General features: G+C 37.0%; 1 protein-coding gene across 1 annotated transcript in view; it reads left to right on the top strand.

Moving 5' to 3' along the window:
- Window positions 1–4,673: 4,673 nt before the first annotated feature.
- mcoln1b (mucolipin TRP cation channel 1b) overlaps window positions 4,674–20,896 on the top strand; it is a 31,126-nt gene continuing 14,903 nt past the window's right edge. The window contains exons 1-13 of the mRNA XM_079881195.1: window positions 4,674–4,886; window positions 5,610–5,863; window positions 6,891–7,058; window positions 7,734–7,890; window positions 9,200–9,281; window positions 9,634–9,730; window positions 10,194–10,293; window positions 10,370–10,476; window positions 11,579–11,728; window positions 11,806–11,907; window positions 13,107–13,229; window positions 14,052–14,258; window positions 15,322–18,067. Coding sequence (XP_079737321.1) covers window positions 4,844–4,886; window positions 5,610–5,863; window positions 6,891–7,058; window positions 7,734–7,890; window positions 9,200–9,281; window positions 9,634–9,730; window positions 10,194–10,293; window positions 10,370–10,476; window positions 11,579–11,728; window positions 11,806–11,907; window positions 13,107–13,229; window positions 14,052–14,258; window positions 15,322–15,453 — 1,722 coding nt within the window. The 5' untranslated portion in view covers window positions 4,674–4,843 and the 3' untranslated portion in view covers window positions 15,454–18,067. The remainder of the gene's footprint in view (window positions 4,887–5,609; window positions 5,864–6,890; window positions 7,059–7,733; window positions 7,891–9,199; window positions 9,282–9,633; window positions 9,731–10,193; window positions 10,294–10,369; window positions 10,477–11,578; window positions 11,729–11,805; window positions 11,908–13,106; window positions 13,230–14,051; window positions 14,259–15,321; window positions 18,068–20,896) is intronic.

Genomic DNA, 20,896 nt, shown 5'->3' with positions numbered 1-20,896 from the left:
ACACCAGATACTGACTGGTTTTCGGAGCCCCCCGAATACAGTAAAACTGCACATTTTAGAGTGGCCTTTTATTGTGGCCAGCCTAAGGCACACCTGTGCAATAATCATGCTGTCTAATCAGCATCTTGATATGCCACACCTGTGAAGTGGATGGATTATCTCGGCAAAGGAGAAGTGCTCACTAACACAGATTTAGACAGATTTGTGAACAATATTTGAGAGAAATAGGCCTTTTGTGTACATAGAAAAAGTCTTAGATCTTTGAGTTCAGATCATGAAGAATGGGGGCAAAAACAAACGTGTTGCGTTTATAATTTTGTTCAGTATAGATGACCAACAGAAGACCTCCAGATACATTTGCTTTTTTCTTTTGATACCAGGAACATTTTGACATTTTCATGTGTGCCAAGATCCTGACACCAGGTACTCTTTGTATGAAGTTTGATACCCTTTCCCTTGATACTCTCTCCCTTTGCCATGTCAAAACTAGGTAAATATCTTTAATCAGTTTTATTCTTGATTAGTTTGTCAACACCGTCATTTGTGTGTCAACACCGTCAGTTGTGTCAACACCGTAAGATGGAGGTTTTTCATTTTTATATAAAAAGGTATGTTTCTTTTGTTCAATTGAGTGTGTTCATACATTAAAACACCAACTTATCTACATGCATCAGTGTCTTGTGTGCACAAAACCACTGATTGTATATATTAAAAATAAAAAAATTAGTAAACTAAATGAAGGTTTAAAAAAAATTTAAAATGGCTAATTCCAAAACAATGTAAAATAATATTAAAAGTGTATACAACGCAATTTATCACTTAACCTTGCTAAGGCACACCAGTTGACAAATGTCAAGTTACTAAGTGAGTAAATGTCAAATTTTATTAAAAGTGGTTAAATAAAAAACCTGTTCCTTTTCATGGTATGATAGATGAGACCCGTGTTTATGAAGATATCCAATTCAAATGAATGTAGTATCGATTTTTTGTTTGTCACTTTTCAAAAGTAGGCTACTTTTGTCCCTTATCTCAAGAATCAGTGATATACATAAAGACATAAATAAATTAAATGGATGCATAATACAAAAATAAATAGGAAAAAATACAAAGTCTTCAGATTAATTAGAGAAACTCTGGGTTTACCGAAGAAAACCTGCTCCCGACCAGGTTATGTTCGCAGAATAAGTTACCATGGTAACGGACTCCAGATCCGTTGCGGTCACCGTGATTTTGCCAAGCAAGACATGTTACTGGATCAACATATTTTGTTGGTCCTGGAATAACATTCCTGACAAATTTTGTTCTAACCCTATCCCTACCCAAACTCACCCTGGTTTTAAACCTAAACTCGACATAAACTGTAAACTTGTTCCTCAAATATGATTGGTTGATTGGAAAGTTGTTCCAGGATCAACAAAGATGTTGATCCAGGAACATGTGGTACTTGGTGAAATCCATTTCTTTTACTGTCTATGGTGAAATCACGTTCACCTATAAGTTACCTCTTTCAGAAACGGGCTTAACTTACACTGCTTTCTCGGGTTTGACATACCTCCAATTCTGAAACAGAAAACCCAGTTTCCCTCATTTCAGGGTTTACATATTCAGAGTTTTCCCTTAAACCTCCTTTCTGAAACAGGCCCCTGGAGACTTGGTTGTTTCTTCAACAGGATTCTTTGAGAACACGAGCTGTCGTAGCTGCAGTCACCAAGTCTAAATAACGTAACTTTACATGGTATCTTAGGCATCCAGTTGGCAGTCCTTAAAAGTCTTGACCTTACACACTGCCTTAGAGATGACCACTAAATCTAATCATCTAAAGACAATAGAGGCAATTACCCGCAACCGGAGATAATGGTACCCCCAAAATTGTATAAACACATGGTCACAAGAACTAATACTATGTAAACATAAACACATACTATCAGTAGGAAGATCAAAGACTAGCAAAACCCCTTCAATGGAAACTATATCGAATCTAATCAGTATATGGATGCCATCATATTCACCTTCAATGCCCAATACAGTGGTCACCTTAGTTTTTCATGTGATGTTAAGTACAGATCATCAGATCTTAAACATATTCTTAAATTTGTAATCCTACATTAGAAAGCTTCAGTGGCGCTCCAGGACCGAAGCTGCCCATCCCTGACATACACTGATAATAATAAAAGACTCAGGACACTTTGTGTTTTATTGTACTTTATTTGTTGGTGAGTGTGAGTGTGTTTGAAGCTCACAGAGTTTCTCCAGCATCTGTCATGAACAAATCTTTATCTAAATGATTCATTCACATGTTGAAGTTCTGCTTATCGTCAGTGTTTGGAGACTCGAGGATCCCTTACAGAGACGCCAAACAGATTCGGTCTCTCTCCATCAGTTCTGCATCATCCTGCATGTGAACAGAAATAAACACATGAAATATTCTGCAGTGAGTATATGAAATCTAGACGCATGAAACTGCACTGAAGCTCTATAATGAAACTGTAGCAGGATCTGCAGTATCTCAGCTCTCATGAGGACAGAGAGAAGAGGACAGAGACCCTGCAGTGCTGTCGCACACATCCTACACCCCACAATGCACAGAAAGCAGCGCAGGGCTCTAGTGTGTGCACAACCCAGCGCGTAAAGGGTTAAAACACATGCTAATCACGCCACAAAGCAGATATTAATGTCTATTAATATTAAATGCAAGTCAAAGGATTGTATAATGTTCATAAAAGGAAAAAATTATTAAACTATTAAATCAGAAGTTACCTAGAGAAAGTCTGAAAAGACAAAGGCTTTCATTATAAATGAATAATATTAGTCATTTTTCCTCACTGACTCTGCAATGCCCTCGTGGTAAACACGTGGTAACTGCGCTCCTATAGCGTAAGACCAAACGGTTCTCTAACTCTGCAAGGTTTTAAGATTGTACAGTGTGTTTTCTTGGTAAACAACATCATTAATGTAATCTGAATACCTTAAATGAATAACTTTGTAGAGAAAATCCAAAGCTGCGGGTGCTTCCCGCTTCTGCGTCCGTTCAGTCTCGCTGTTCCTGAAAAAGAATGTCTGTCTGTCGGTCGGAGTGAAGAGACATGCGCATAAACGCTGAGCTCATTAATATTAATTATGTGACGTTCACCCAGTAGGAAGGCTCGTGAAAGGCGGGTGTTGGTATAAATTTGAGTGCATTGTAGATTTTAAATGTGATTTCTGTGGGACTGAGAAAGAAAATGTTGTCCACTTATTTTATTTTTTTTAATTGCATTTATAGCTAAATGTTTTGGGTAGATTTGGAATGTTTTCTTTCTAAATGCTTATGGATGAAAGTTTACATTTCAAAATATGTTTTTTTTTTACAAAGACAAAGATTACCACCAAATATGGCCTTTATTGTTAATCTTTGTTTGATTGTGGGAAAATACCATATACATAAACAAAATGCTTTTTTTTTATGAAACTTTTTGTTATTTCAGATAGATATGAAAATTTATTTTGAGTTAGGCTACTACTTGGGTTAAAAAATAGTAAACCAAAATGCACCACCTTTTTACTTGTATTATTAGTTTATAAATTACACTGTATATTTTATTTCCTATTTGTTGTGGTCTATATTTGTTTAATATGTTTACACTATATATTGGATTATTGTAATGCTTATTATTTGTATGTGACTGGCATTCAATACAAAATAAAAGGCGGGCGTTGGTAGTTTGGGGTGTTGGTTAGCAGGTGAATCCAATTTATTTGTGCCTATTTTACATATGTCTAACTTTCCCAACGGATCAATCCCCCCAAAAAAACTAATAAGAAGCAGGAATGAAAAAAACGCCAGTAATGGCAATAAAAGAGACAAACACTATACTAAAACAAAAGAGATCTTTTTTGAGATGCTCTTAAATCATGCACATTTTTTTGATTAAAGTCTTCACTGAAATGCTGAAATATTTGGAGTTGGTAATATAATCATAATTTAGAAGCATTCCAGAATCTCAAACAGTAGGTCATGGGTTTGATAGTGAATGCATGAACTGATAAAATAGTCTATATACATTTGGATAAAAGTGTCTGCCAAATGCATATGTAAGTGTGAATTTTTTTACATTTGTTTTTTCCTAAATCTTGAATTTATGGTTAAGTGTGTGTGTGTGTGTGTGTGTGTGTGTGTGTGTGTGTGTGTGTGTGTGTGTGTGTGTGTGTGTGTGTGTGTGTGTGTGTGTGTGTGTGTGTGTGATTACATGTGATATAATATACCATTAAACCTATTCATTTGAGTGAAAAAGAAGGAAAGTGAGGAATGTGGTCTGAAAATCATCCAGGGGAATTTGCAGCAACACAAACTCATTATGAATGATGAATGTGTTCGTAATTTAATGCAAAACTAAATGTGACAATTTTATATTACCCCTCTATAGCATTAAAATACATCGCATATGCTGCATGATTGGGTCGTTTTGGGGCTTTTATTTTGACAGCGCCACAAGAGCGAAAACAAAAACAAAAAGAAGCGTTTTTCACTTATTTCAAGAGAAACTCCTTATGAATCCTGAATGTTTTCTTTTATTTAAGCCTAATGCTAAATAAAATGTGATAATTTTAAATTGCTTTTCTATGGTGCTTAATACATGTCGAACAGTCGAAAATGCATGCTTCCTACTTGGGTAATTTTGGGACTTTTATTTTGACAGCGCTTGTGGCCAGAGCACCTGATGGTGGTGTTTGTGTTGTGTTCTGCTCATGTTCAGACTCTGCAGCGATGCGCTTCATCCGCGCCTGTTTATATTCCTGAAGCACATCGATCATATTATTGTGATTTATCTATCAATATCTGATTTTGCTCATCGATGGTCGTAATATGTCGAGCGCTCACACCAGACCTTCAGCTGAAGGGGCCACAGGTTTGATATTATATTATTCGCCGTTATTTACATATAAAATGATATCACTTTTATGACAGATTATGCCTGTCGTTTTAATAAGTATGTCTGAGGTTAAATGATTGCTTCGGCTACATTTATAGAGCCTTATTCACATGTTTTAGCAGCAGGTTCATTTACAGTGAGAGCAGTGAAGAAACACAAAATGACAAAATTGTAATTTATTTTATTTATTTCAAAAACTTTTATTTTTGGAAGCGATTAATCATTGCACAGCCCTAAAAAATAAATAACAGTAATAATAATAATAATAACAATTATATATATATGTATATATATATAAATTGGTGTTTACATTATATGTGTGTGTGTACTATTTATAATTATTTTGTATATATAAATACACACACATGCATTTATATATTTAACAAAAATGTATTATATATAAAATATTTATATATAATATAAATGATATATACTGTATATACATGCAATTATTTCTCAAATATATACATGCATGTGTGTGTATTTTTATATACAAAATATAAAAACACAGTACACACACATATATTATGTTAACACAAACTTTTATTGTGGATGTGATTAATTGCGATTCATCGTTGCACAGCCCTAATATATTTATATAAAATTAATAAAAAAAATATTTATATGATTGCCATTATAACCATTTGTTGTTGATGATTTTAACAGCAAATGACCCGTTGTACTGTGTGTGTTCCTCAGAGAAGGACCGACTGCTGAGTCCCGTGATGGGATACGGCTCCGGTGACCTGAACGGCGGGTGTCACCGCAGCCCCCCCACCCTGGACGTGTGTGTGACGGGCCCTCGGGGGCCGGAGGAAGAAGAGGAGGAGGAGGCCCTGAGGAGGAAGCTGAAGTACTTCTTCATGAGCCCCTGTGATAAATACCACGCGAAAGGCCGCAAACCCTTCAAACTGGTCCTTCAGCTGCTGAAGATCATCTTAGTCACTGTACAGGTACATCAACCCTTTCTGCCTGCTCCGTCATTCATATATCAGCAGCCTAAAAAAGTATTTAGATACTGAAGTCATGCTTAAAAAGGTCTGAAAGTCATTGGATTTGATAATATAAACATCAAAGCATGTGGTCATTTAATGCATTCACATGCAGAGATTTTTAAAGGTGTCATTTTTTTCCCTCATTAAAAAGTTTTTTATTTAATTAAGAGGCTTTCAGAGTCATTTAGGATACCTCTTCATGACAACAATGCACTAAAACCGGAAAAGTTGTACCTTTTTTAAATTTTCTCCACGAAAACAATTAAAAACGCTGTATTATTCATGTCAGGCCAGTAGATGGCGATGTCACAATGTAAAGAAACACTACGCTGAACATGTAATACGCATGACGTCACTGTTTTCACAAATTCAGTTGTTGTTGTTTACAAAGACGATTGCACTTTAACTTAATAACTTCCATCCCATTTCCAATCTTCATATTTTTGCTAAACTTTTAGAGCAAACTGTTGCTTCTCAATTGCACTCTCATCTTACTGCAAACAATCTTTTTGAGCCTCTTCAATCTGGTTTCCGCAAATTTCACAGTGCTGAAACTGCATTAGTTAAGGTCACGAATGATTTGTTAATTGCTTCGGATTCTGGCTGTCTTTTTCTGTCGTGTTTTTGTTGTTTACAGATACGATAACGTATGGTTTTCAAAAACATGCACTTTAACTCTCGTTTTCAAAAGGTTTTATTTTCAGGCCCCCAAAATGCCATTGCCATGTAATGGTCAAAATGCATAATTTTTTTTTTTTAAAAAGAGTGTTGTGTAAATGGTCCCTTAGTTAATTAACACCAAGTTGCTAATTTTACTGTAGTAAAATACCTAATTATTAGGTTTTGGGGCAGAAAGTGGAGTATTTATACAATAAAAACTGTTCATCAGTCAGTGTAATATCTTGAAGTGCACACAGTGGATATCTGTCTTAACTGGTGTGTTTCCACCTGTGTGTGTGTGTGTGTGTGTGTGGGTGTCTGTCAGCTGGTGCTGTTTGGTCTCAGTAATCAGATGGTGGTGGCGTTTAGGGAGGAGAACACCGACTCCTTCAAGCATCTGTTCCTCAGGGACTATCAGGATGATTCTGAGGAGCCGCTGTGTATCCACACGCAGAAGAGCGTCCACGACCACATCAACTACACCATAGAGCAGGTACAGACACGCATCTGCACATCTGAGTGTCCGTGTGTGTTTAAACAGATCAGCTGAGCTCATGAGGGACACGCTTGTCTTTAACACCTGTGTGCGAGACTGCAGACGATCTAACCTGAGGAGAACAACCTCCAGATGAAAACACAGATGAAGATTTCTGTAATTCTCTGTGCAATATAATATAGATAGATAGATAGATAGATAGATAGATGAAAGATGGATGGATAGATAGATAGATGCATGGATTGATGGATGGATGGATAGATAAATGAAAGATGGATGGATAGATAGATAGATAGAGAGATAGATAGAGAGATAGATAGATAGATAGATAGATAGATAGATAGATAGATAGATAGATAGATAGATAGATAGATAGCATTTTTGTACAGACCCCAAGGTTTTGAACCTTGCTTAATAAATATGTTAATGAACTGAATTAATGAAGTAACTGCAGAGCTTGCTGTGGATGAGGAGGCCGTTGATCAATCTGTAGCTTCAGAGACCGTTAGCGAAACAGGATGTTAGCAACATTAGCACATCAGACCAGTGTTGAAACACTGAGCATGTCAAAACATCCACATCAAATCAGTTCATTGCAAACGTGCTGAACTAGTTTACAGTGTGTCTGAATATAACCTTTGACCTTTGACTCTCTGTGTGTGTGTGTGTCAGTATCTGTCTCTGCCGCAGACGTCAGTGGGAAGGTACGCGTACGTCCGCGGTGCGGGTGTGAACGACAGCGCCCTCTATCTGTGCCAGCACTACTACAGGAAGGGCACCATCGACCCCGTCAACGACACGTTTGACATCGACCCTCATGTTGTCACGGGTGCGCAGGAAATGACATCACATCACACTAATGCATAGCTCTGAGTTTAAAAACTAGTCGTCTGGTTGTCTGATGTGTTTGACTCTCTGGTGCTCTCCGCGTGTCGCTCAAAAATGACAGATTATTTATTTTTTGTCAATGAAATTAATGTACTATATTTTTGTTTGATAATGTTTTTCATTTAATATTTTGTATTTTTTATGGGATTTTTTTATATGCTGTATTTATAGTGCATTTATTCACTTTTTGAGCTTAGACCTGCAAATTAAATTTCCGACGTAAATGAAAATCTTGAAATCTTGAACGCACAGACTTAAGTTTGATCTCTTTTCAAAGACGACACTTGGCAGATTATTGCTGAAGTGAAAAAAGTCAACTTAAAAAAGTACCAGAATTTTACGTTTATTTTAATGAAAAATGCACAAAAATACTATTTTCATTTTTTTTATATATTTTCAAAATCACGTTTTACTCTACAACTGCGAGAAAATCAAAGCCATAAATCTAGTTTAGTCGCTTAAAACAAGAAAAAATGTCAGTGCAAGTAAGAAAAATAACTTAATTTAAATGGAAAAATATTGTTTTCCCTTTTCTTTTTATTATTGAAAATAATTATTATTACTTTTATTATTTTTTTTATATTATAGTACTTTTTTATTACCAATATTTTTTCCTTATGGATATTTTGTGTTGTTTTAAGCACAAACTCACTTAATTTTTATACATTTTTATTAAAAAGTATTTATTTTTTTTACCCAATTTCCTTCTCAAATAAGCACTTTTTGATTTAAGAATCATAAGAAAATCATACTGAAAACAAGACAAAAATACTAAGTAAGAAAATAATTCAGTATGCAGCGCTCATTTTTTACAATCCAGTCAACAACCAATGGATTAAATGTTTCAAAACTGTTTATCTCAGAAAAGTATGTGGTAGTAAAGTCGGCTGCAACTTCAGTTTCATGCCAACTTCAGCAAATATTCCATCCTGATTTTGCACCTCATTGCAGTGCATTCTGGGATTGCCTTCTCTGCACAAAGGGTACATATACATGTGGCCTAATAATTCTGCCAGTCCACCGGCGAGAGCAGAATAGGGAGGGTGGCGATGCTCCCTATGAAGGTGTCTCACTAGGGTTCAGAGCAGAGCTAAATATTACCAGAGTTCTAAATATTTGGAATTCCACGGAATCTGTGTTCTGTTTTCCTCTGTTGCCTAGCAACACAAACCTGCTGTCCGTCTGAATGATCAGTGATTCTAAATGAGCCATATTGACTCTTCTCCTGTGTGTTTCTGTTGTTGTTTTAGACTGTGTCGGAGTGGATCCACCGCCAGACCCTTCAGCTCCACTGCGAAACCACTACAAGACCTTAAACCTCAATTTCCAAAAGTGAGACAGACACAGTCAATCCAGCGATTCCAAATGAGAACATATTGTTTATATATGAAATATGAGAAGTATGAGAACATACTAAATGCTTCTATTCCTTATATAGGAAATATAATAATCACAGACCTCCACAAACAGAACATTGTTTACTTTTTTATCAGTGATTTTTAACATCCCCAAAGGGAGGTTTAGCTCAGTTTTGTGGACAGTAACTGTAGCTCAGTAAACACACACACACACACACACACACACACACCGTTAGTGTTGTCAAACCCTGATCTGTGTAAGAGGCGTTAGTCTTGTGAAATGGTTGCTCAAGTTCCTCTCTGCGCTTGTGTCTGTCTCTCCACAGGCTGATTAATGTGACCATCCAGTTTCAGCTGAAGGCCATAAACATCCAGACGATTATTAATAACGAGATTCCCGACTGCTACACCTTCTCCATCACTGTACGCACAGATTCACACTTTTACAACATCTCATAATGTCTCATAAAAATATATTATATTATATTATATTATATTATATTATATTATATTATATTATCATTCAAAGGTTTGGAATCTTTTTTTAAGAAGTCACTTATGTTCACCCAGGATGCATTCATTTGATCAAAAATACAGTCAACATTCGATAAATTTGGGCAGTTTTGCTGCAGGATTATTTCAATATTAAGTTCAAAAGAACATCGTTTATTTAAAATAGATATCTTTTGTAACATTATAAGTGTCTTTACTGTCACTTTTGACCAATTGAATGCATTTTACAATCTTATGCCAAACTTTTGAACATGTTTTCAACATTAATAATAATCAGAAATTCTTGAGCATCAAATCATCATATTTGAGGCTTTGTGTGTGTGTGTGTGTGTGTGTGTGTGTGTGTGTGTGTGTGTGTGTGTGTGTGTTTCAGATCCTGTTTGATAACAAGGCTCACAGCGGTAAAGTGAAGCTCAGTTTGCTCAACGATGCGTCCATTAAAGAGTGCCGAGACCCTAACGTGTCGGGACACGGTGAGCCGACCCCAAGCGCTCTCAGTGTGTGTGTGTGTGTCCTGCTGACGCTGAACCCGTGTGTCTCTGTGTCCAGCGGACAGTTACGCGCGCGTGGCGTTCGACGTGCTGGTGGCGGTGGTGTGCGGTCTGTCTCTGGTGTTGTGCGGACGCTCCATCCTCAGAGGAATCATCCTGCAACACGTAAGCCACAAACAATCCCCCATCTTTCACTCGCATCTGACACGGATCGGAATTTGATGCACACGTGTAAACACATAAATTCACGCGAGATCCGATTTTCTCGCATCCGGCAGATTCATGAGTCATGAGATCTTGTCCATGCTGACAAATAATCATGATCACTTAAATCAGTTATAAATAATTTTAGCACGGTCATTCAAAACCAGGGTCTAGCATGTGCATAGTAAAACAATCACAGAAAATCATTTTTGGGTAGGAATTAATGTAAAAACAGATATAAGATACTAGGGGTGTAACAATACATCATGTCAAAATATATCGCAATACAAAAACGCATCAATATGTATCGTGGATAGTGACAATCTGTATTGTGGATAGTTGGACCGAAATGAAAATTACTGTGTGAGAAAACATTCAAGTTTTCAGAGTTTTAGTGCCAGCACTGCATTAAACTACTGTATATAATGTTGAATATAATGTATAATCATGCAATGGGGGAATATTTGTGGGTCCTAATAATGCCAAATGTCTGATGTTACCAGTAAAAAGTGGCCTACATTATTGTTAATATATCTAGTCAGTGAAAGAGTGCAAACATATGTGTCTAAAATACTGTATGTTCAGCTTCAGAATCATGAATATTGTTATTCTGGTGTCTCTATTGTCCTGTTCATTGGGTTTTCAGCACAAGTCCAAGTCTATTCATTTACACACACAATGTAAAACCAAATATACCTTTTTAATCAACAGTGCGTTTTTTGTTAACCTTCTATCATATGCTTTGGGTTTCCAGTACCAAGTCCAAGCCTATTCATTTACACTCACAATGTAAACAGTGCGTTTTTTGTTAACCTTCTATCATGTGTCTTTGAGTATCGCAATAATATCGTATCGTGAGTTCAGTATCGTGATATGTATCGAATCGTGACATGAGGGTATCGTTACAGCCCCGTCAGATACCAGTCCTGTCTAAAGTGAGTGTAAACAGGCGGGACAAAAAAAATCAGATATGGTCAAAAGATTGGATCTGTGCATTAGGACTTGGAGTGTAAGTGTGTGATCTCCTAATGCATCCTAACTCACGGTTCCTCTGCGTCGGCAGGAGTTTGTGTGTTATTTCCGTCAGTCTCTGGGCCGTTCGGTGTGTTGGGCCGACCGTCTGGAGTTCATCAACGGCTGGTACCTCCTGCTCATCATCAGCGACGTCCTCACCATCATCGCCTCCTTCATCAAGATCGCCATCGAGACCAAGGTCACACGCTTTCCTGTGAGGTATCGCTGTGCTCGAGAAGCGCTCTGATCTGATTGGTGCTTGTGTTTGTGTCGCAGAACCTGTCGTCGTATGACGTCTGCAGTATTCTGATGGGAACCTCCACTCTGATGGTTTGGGTCGGGGTGTTACGATACTTCAGCTTCTTCCAGAAATACAACGTGAGTTACACTGCATTCCTGTCGCATATTCTACAGTCAAACCAAAATGATTCAGACACCAGATATCATTTTTATATATTTTTACTAGTGGGTGCAGGACACTATAGTTCATTTATGTAAGTGAGGATAGCAAAATAAAATAACTGTGACTATTATATTATACCCAGAAATTCTTCATACAGTGACAACCAGTAAAATGTATAAACATTTGAAAGCAAAAATGATTCAGACACTTTGACCTGACCATCTTATGAATTTATGTTTCTCTTAATTTAAGATAATTTAAGAATTTATTTAAGATTTTAAGTATTCAAGAATTTATCAATTCTTTTTATTTAAATTATTGTTGTGTTTCCAATCTATACTACTTACAAAATGTGAAAATGTGTCAAGAACTTGATGTTGAATTCTGTAATTTTGAAAGTTCAATAAACATTTTTTTTTAATAATTATAATATGCATGTGTCCAGGTGACATTTCACCCCAAAATCAAATAAAAAAAGTCTCATTTTCATTATTCTAATCTGTCTCAATGTTTCACTTTTTTTTTAGTTCTCTTTATTCTCAGTGATGATTCTTACTATTGTAATACAGTATTTGTCTTGCTATATTATTACTTTTATTAAAATCGGAACAAAGTAAATTCAGTAAGACAAAATATAAAGTGCTTGGAATTTTACTTTACTACAAATTTTAAATAAAGCATATATTTTTTTCTAATAGTATAGTAATAAGTGTTTGGAGGTGAAATGTACTTCATTTAATTGTCAATGTACAAAATCTTGGGCCATAAAATAGTTATAAAAATAGGCTTTTCTTTATGCTAGTAAAAATTATAATTATTTTTAAATTTTTAAAATATTTTTTTTCTTTTGATTTTTATGACCCTGAAATTTTTTGACAGGCTTTGTGAGCTTCACATTTCCTCTTTCTTTCTTATATTCTTTCTATTTTCTAATAAATTGGACTCTTTAATTGGCCATAAAAGAGTATTTATGCTAGTAAAAATCCATTTATTTTTCTTTTGATTTTGTCTCGAAATACGACCCTGAAATGTTTAGAAAGCCTTCGTGAGCTTTCTTATCTTTTTTCTTTCTTTCCTGTTTTCTATTAAATCTGACACTGCAAATATTACCAAGTCAAAAGCGTAAACCCAGAGACAGTAAACTGAACGAGTGAATCTCCTGATCTGTTGTCAGATCCTGATCGTGACTCTACGAGCCGCGTTTCCCAGCGTGATCCGGTTCTGCTGCTGCGCTGCTGCCATTTACATGGGCTACTGCTTCTGCGGATGGATCGTCCTGGGACCCTACCACGCTAAAGTATGTAATTTAAGCACATTCCTCACATTCTTTCAACTTAAATTCAAAATAACACAATTTCTTGCATAACCCTTTTAATTCAGCTCAAAATATCTTACACTGGGTGTCTTTGCCGACCTGTTGTGGAATAATAATATAACATGATATTTCATGACTCTTGATGACCTTATAGCTCTATATGGAGCAGATCAGCTGTTCCTCTGGGTCCTAAAGTCCGTTTCTCTTCAGTATGCATTCAGATACACATGTAGACATTATAAAATAAAAAATGTTGGTCAAGTTTCAGCATTTTTGTTTGAATTTTGAGCATTTTTATGTTTTTCTATGTGTACTGAAGCATTCCTCGCATTCCCTTCATTCCTAAGGGGGTCAAATTGACCCGCGAGTGAAGGATGAAGAAACAACGTGGCGCAGGACGTGAAAATAATAACTGCGTCGGACTGAAACTAGCAATAAACACTGCATGGCGCCGGTTTATGATAGGGCCCATGAAGTCCAGATCTTAAACTCACTGAAAGTCTTTGGGATGTGCTGGAGGAGACTTTACAGAGAGCTGGACTCTTGCATTGACAATACAACATCTTGAGCGAAAAATTATGCACCTCTTGATGGAAATAACATCACAACATTTATTTTTTTATCAAGAGGAGTGTATATTTTTGATCAATATCTTGTTATATAGAGCTTATTTGGCAGGTGGTCATAATGTTTTGGCTCACCGGTGTAAATCACCACATTAAAACATCCATAGTTTTCTAAATCCTGTTGATTGTTTTCTAGCATCCAAGCATTGACATGTCCTCGTCTGTGTCTCTCCACCAGTTCCGCTCTCTCTCTACGGTGTCTGAGTGCCTGTTTTCCCTCATCAATGGAGACGACATGTTCGCCACGTTCTCGGACATGGAGCAGAGCGGGACGCTGGTGTGGGTCTTCAGTCAGGTGTATCTCTACACCTTCATCTCGCTCTTCATCTACATGGTGCTGTCGCTCTTCATCGCGCTCATCACCGGAGCCTACGACACCATCACGGTGAGTCCTGCTGTCCTCGACCCAAACTAACGAAATACAATTACTAAAACTAAATCTGAATAAAACTAATATAGAAAATAATAAAACTAAATTGACATATTTACACAAAATAACAGAAACTTAAAGAGGTGGTTGATTATGAATTCACTTTTTATTTAACTTTAGGAATTCGACTATACTTTAGGAATAAACAAATTCAACTTTAGTTAGTGTGTAATGTTGCTGTTTGATCATAAACAACATCTGCAAAGTCACAACGCTCAAAGTTCAAAGCAAAGGGAGATATTTTACTTTTACAGAAACCGTTTTTTAAGGACTACAACTAACGGCTGGTAGAGACTACAATGAGCTTCTTCACGACATCACTAACCCTAAAATTAACATAAATCCCACCCACGGGAACAATTATCATGACAGAATATGCTAATCAGTGACTTGAAGATAGTTAACTCCACATCAGCTATATAAATTCATCAACTAACCATTGAGAGACGTCCTGTTGCTTCTACATGTTGTCACTTCTTCTTGAGTCTCTCCATCATTGTCTGACTCCGGTTTGAGCATAAAATGCAGAACAGTTCAGTGACATTTCAGTGTGTGTCTGTGTGAGGTAATCAGAGCTGCTAACACACACACACACACACACACACACACACACCAGCTGTTGAAGCTCCGCCCTCTGTGCCGGGAGCAGCAGCTCATTTGCATTTAAAGGGACACACACAAAAACAACGCGTTTTTGCTCACCCTCAAAAAATTACAATTTTAACATGATGTGAGGTATTTTGAGCTAAAACTTCACATACACACTCTGGGGACATCAGAGATTTATTTTACATCTTGTGAAAAGGGCATTATAGGACCCCTTTAAATAAAATATCCCTTTTTTTGGAATGACTTTGAGCTTTGTAAGCTTGCAGATCTTTTCTCGTGCTCAGACAGCAACATTACACACTAACTACAGTTGAAAAGTGGAAAAGCAGAATAGGACCCCTTTAAAAGTGCCTGTCTGAAATGTGTAAAAACGTCTGTGTGTGTGTGTGTTTGTGTGTGTGTGTTCCAGCAACAAACGCAGGACGTGCTGCATGTGTCTGAACTGCACCGGTTCATCGCCGAATGCACCGACACACCGACCTCTGGAAACTTCCACTGTCATGAGTCATCGACCTGTTCACTCTTCTGCTGCTTCAGCTAGTGTGTGTGTGTGTGTGTTTCTGGGTAACGCTTCATTCATCTCACACACACGGGATGGACATGCACTCCTATGTTTGTTTGTTTACAGATAAACTTGTTTTAATTCCGTTATTTTATATTTAAATCCGTTATAATTAATGAGCAAACTGTGTTTGCATATTCATGAGCATCTTGGCCAGAACAGGTAAAGTGAGCGGCGCCCTCTAGAGGCGAGGAGGAGGTACTGCACACAAACTAACACCAACACAGAGGGAAATAAAGGACATTTCAGGTGTTTTGATGAATCTCAGTCACAACAAAAATGTCCAGGTCACATTTCAGAAAGAAAAAAATATATTTTGGGATTTAAAAAAAAATTAAGCCTTTTTTAGGACCATTATGATGTTTTGCTTTGTGATATTATTTTCATGACGTTTAAAATAAGTGTTTATTTAAATACAAAATATATATATATTTTCAATTTAAATATGCATAAATTTAAGATTTTAAGATTGTGGAAAATACAACAAATATGTTACACAAATAGTTTTGAGAGATTTTGTCATGAAAATAATGTCACAGTGCAACAAAATAGACGTGTTTTCTGACATGCAAAGCGATATTTCTCGTCTCTCACTGATTTCTGGTTGAAATACGACTTTATATTTCAGGTGTTTTGGTGAATCTCGTGATAAAATGTCCAGGTCACATTTCACCCTAAAAACACACGCAAAAAAAAAAAGAAGTTATATTTTGTTTTTAAAAATTAAGCCTTTTTTGGGACCATTATAAATTGGTCTTAATTGCTGGAATTATTTTCCATTTTAAATCTGCATAAATATAAGTTGCAGATTCAAATACAAGATGCATAAAAATAATTTGAGAGAAAATGAAACACATTCGTTATGTATATGTCACAATGCAACAAATATTAATCGGCTTTGTTTTCTTATATGCAAAACGATGTTTATTTTAAATAAGCATAAATTTAATAATAATACACCATGACATTCTGTTTTAGAAAAAAAAAATTAAGTTTGTAATTTATTTGAACAGGGTTAATCTAATTTAAAACGGTTGATTATTCGTGTAATGAAAATAATTTTTAGGTTGAAATACGACCTGCACATGTTTGTCAGATTCACTTGATCATTTTTATTCCGTTCATATGCTTTCATATTGCCGGCTATGACCACATCTGATTTTATGCTTTTTGTAAGTCATTTTCAGGAAATACATTTTTAAATGTGTTTTGTGGATATATAGATATTATAATGCTTATGTTTCATAAGCACAGTAGGATATTTGTGCTTTATTGGCATCATATGGATGATAATGCCACATTCTGACGCTCTTTCTGTGCTTTGTTTCAGATTTCTCTAGTGTGTGTGTGTGTGTGTGTGTGTGTGTGTGTGTGTGTGTGTGTGTGTGTGTGTGTGTGTGTGAATGTGGTTTACAGGAAGCGTAGCTTGCAGGTTTGTCATGAATATTAATGTGGGTGGTGTATTGTATCTGTCTCCAGTGCATTTGCTCCTTCAGCGTGTCACACACACACACACACACACTGATGTTTGGAGAAGCCCTGGGCATCTAGAGAGGTTTTTCCCTGTGTTATTGACACACACTGGTCAGTCCATCAGGGAATCACTCGAGCGGTGAAGCTTTGAGTGTGTTGTGTGTGTTCAGAAGTGTGTGTGCTCAGTAGCGGGATGATAATATTAGCTTGAAATGACTTGTATGTCTTATAACGCTTAATTAGATTCATTACTAGTACTCGAGAAACCATAAGCAGTGGTTGTGGATGAGAGGCCAGATGAATACAGGACAGAAAGGGAACAAAAAGTCATTATTATGATTATTGAAGGTTATTTATGAGCTCTCAGTATAGCATATTTATGATATTAATAATGGACTTTTCTACGCTAATAATAATCATCTTCAGCTTTTGGCAGTTTAATATCAGATCCGTTCAGGTTTATTGCTCTGAAAGAGAGAGCATTGAATTAGATTCAGTGTTTTTGTTGTGAGGAAGATGCTGTTTTTGCCTTGATGTTATTGTTTCTCTTCAGAATGAATTGTTGGTGTAGTTTCATGATTATTGTGATATGTTTACTGCCGTTTTAATGAGATCTAAATTATTTAAAATGCTGTATTTTGTTTTAATTTTTTACATTTATTGTATGTAACTGTAAGCTGAGATGCTTTTGGTCACATCTTTTATTTAAAGTCTCAGACAGTGACACTCATTTTTAACAGAGGGAATATTTGTGTTTAGTTTTTTTTATAATGCAGTTTTGCACATTTTTTTGTTCGTAATTTATTTGGAGAGATTGAAGGTGTATCTGTGGTTTAGTGCATTTTTAATTTAAAATGGTTGATTCATATGCACAGATTTGATGTCTCTCTGTTTTCAGACACGTTGTAACACTTAACACATCTGTGAATGTCAACATCACACATCTGCCAGTTTTATGGATTAAATCACTGAAGCCTCTTCTGTTCGTGTAATTGTGTCTTTTCGCTCTTCAGTTATACTTAGACTTTCTTAAAATAAATATTTCGATCCAGGTAAACACCCTGACATGCATCAGTGATCATAATTGAGGAGATAATATAAGGCAATTAGACATTTTATTGTTAGGGGTTCAAGCACGAAGTGCTGAAACCCTATTGTAATTGTACTGATTTTTAGGGGTTCAAGCACGAAGTGCTGAAACCCTATTGTTATTGTAAGGATTTTTATTATTAGGGGTTCAAGCATGAAATGCTGAAACCCTATTGTAATTGTAAGGATTCGTAAAACGCATCGTGCAGGCCAAACCGTAAGGCCTAGAGTCTTGAAACCTGGCCAGATGGTAGGCCTCAATTTGGGGACAACCTATCAGAGTATGACCCCGATTGGCCCATAGGTGGCGCTACAGCAACCAAAAGTTCAAAATTGCTCATAACTCTTAGACCCTTTGTCCCAGGCTCAAGTGTCTTACATCGTTGGAATCCTTGGCTCAAGGCGGACAAAATGGCTATCTCCGATTTGGATGTAGGCAGGGGAAATTTTCTGCTATGTCGAATTTTGTCCAAAACCTACTTTTGCGAACTAGTCCCTGGTTTTTCGCCCGATCGGAACCAAACCAGTCTAGGACAATTCTCTGGACTCTCTAGATCAATAATTATCGAAAAAAAGTTGAACTTTGGCATTTGGGTGGCTGTAACAGGGTCATTTAGAAAAGGGGCGGGGCAAAATACACTAAAAAGCCTATAAATCCCAAATGAAAACTCAGAACTTCACAAAAATTGATGAGCATATGTGTCATAACATGATGAGGAAGCATGCCGAGTTTCATGCAGATCGGACCCTAGGTGACGCTATAAATGGCAAAAAGCTTCCATTCTTATTAGGGGTTCAAGCATGAAATGCTGAAACCCTATTGTAATTGTAAGGATTCGTAAAACGCATCGTGCAGGCCAAACCGTAAGGCCTAGAGTCTTGAAACCTGGCCAGATGGTAGGCCTCAATTTGGGGACAACCTATCAGAGTATGACCCCGATTGGCCCATAGGTGGCGCTACAGCAACCAAAAGTTCAAAATTGCTCATAACTCTTAGACCCTTTGTCCCAGGCTCAAGTGTCTTACATCGTTGGAATCCTTGGCTCAAGGCGGACAAAATGGCTATCTCCGATTTGGATGTAGGCAGGGGAAATTTTCTGCTATGTCGAATTTTGTCCAAAACCTACTTTTGCGAACTAGTCCCTGGTTTTTCGCCCGATCGGAACCAAACCAGTCTAGGACAATTCTCTGGACTCTCTAGATCAATAATTATCGAAAAAAAGTTGAACTTTGGCATTTGGGTGGCTGTAACAGGGTCATTTAGAAAAGGGGCGGGGCAAAATACACTAAAAAGCCTATAAATCCCAAATGAAAACTCAGAACTTCACAAAAATTGATGAGCATATGTGTCATAACATGATGAGGAAGCATGCCGAGTTTCATGCAGATCGGACCCTAGGTGACGCTATAAATGGCAAAAAGCTTCCATTCTTATTAGGGGTTCAAGCATGAAATGCTGAAACCCTATTGTAATTGTAAGGATTCGTAAAACGCATCGTGCAGGCCAAACCGTAAGGCCTAGAGTCTTGAAACCTGGCCAGATGGTAGGCCTCAATTTGGGGACAACCTATCAGAGTATGACCCCGATTGGCCCATAGGTGGCGCTACAGCAACCAAAAGTTCAAAATTGCTCATAACTCTTAGACCCTTTGTCCCAGGCTCAAGTGTCTTACATCGTTGGAATCCTTGGCTCAAGGCGGACAAAATGGCTATCTCCGATTTGCTCGCCCTTCAGGCGCCAATTTCGAGTAAATTGAGGTTTTTTGAAAAACCTACTTTTGCGAACTACTCCTAGGTTTTTAGCCTGATTGGAACCAAACCACTGCAGAAATATTCTCTGGACAGTGACTATCAATAATCATCAAAAAAAAATCTTAATTTAAATTCCCGGTCACTAAGGGTAACCAAAATGTTTGAAGGCACCACAGCCACTTTTACTAAAACAATTATAACTTGTAAACGGAAAGAGATATTTTTGCTAAACTCGGGACACATTTTCATTAGCTCAATCTTAGGTCATTTGATTAAAAATCGCGACAATTGGCCACTTGGTGGCGCTATAACAGGGAAAAATGTCATGAAAATGGCTATAAACGCATACAACCATTAGTCCCTTGAAATCCTGAATCCTTCCTGAGTCCAACGATACCAAACATGCCAGGTTTCGCCTTATAGTTTATGTATCATTGTCATTTAGCACTTTAAAAACTTGCAATTATCTTCGAAACCATTAGTCCGATCGTGACAAAAACACCACAGGAAATTTGAAAACATAGGTCAATAGCTAAACAATAACACCCAAATGTCAAAATTATGATTGGAACTGAAAAAAAAAAAACACCCGACACCCGTGAGATATTTGGCATGCTAAATATCTGGACCTGTCGGCGATTCAAAATCTGCTGTGTGAAAAGTGTTCTGACTGAAAACTACATTGGCGATGACCGACAGCCAATGAGAGAGCAAGATACAAAGCAGCGGGGAGTTCGGGGAGGAGTTATAGACCAGAATATAAGTATTTTAATAGATATATTTACAATTATATCAAACAGAAACAAAGCACAAACATTTGCTTGACCAGCAGCAACAGCAGCACACTGCAAAATGATTTATTTACCCACTCTCTTTGCAGAACACAGTCCTTGCTCCCCTCGTCTTCCTAACCATTTCCTCCTGCATAAACTCTTTATTTTTCTCCTTTTTGCAAATCAGCGCACAGACAAGTTGGATCTCAATATTCTTGCAGGCTATCCTTTTTAATAACAATTTCAGTCTTGCGAGAGCTCCGGTCTTGCACGCGTGATCTCACGTTGTTTCCTTGTCACATCTCGCGTGTCTTTGATTGTGAAACGTAGTTTGC

This window comes from Squalius cephalus (genome assembly GCF_949319135.1).
Source record: "Squalius cephalus genome assembly, chromosome: 1".
NCBI lineage: Eukaryota > Metazoa > Chordata > Actinopteri > Cypriniformes > Leuciscidae > Squalius > Squalius cephalus.
The sequence above is the reverse complement of the archived record's forward strand: the minus strand, read 5'-3'. Positions and strand labels throughout refer to the sequence as shown.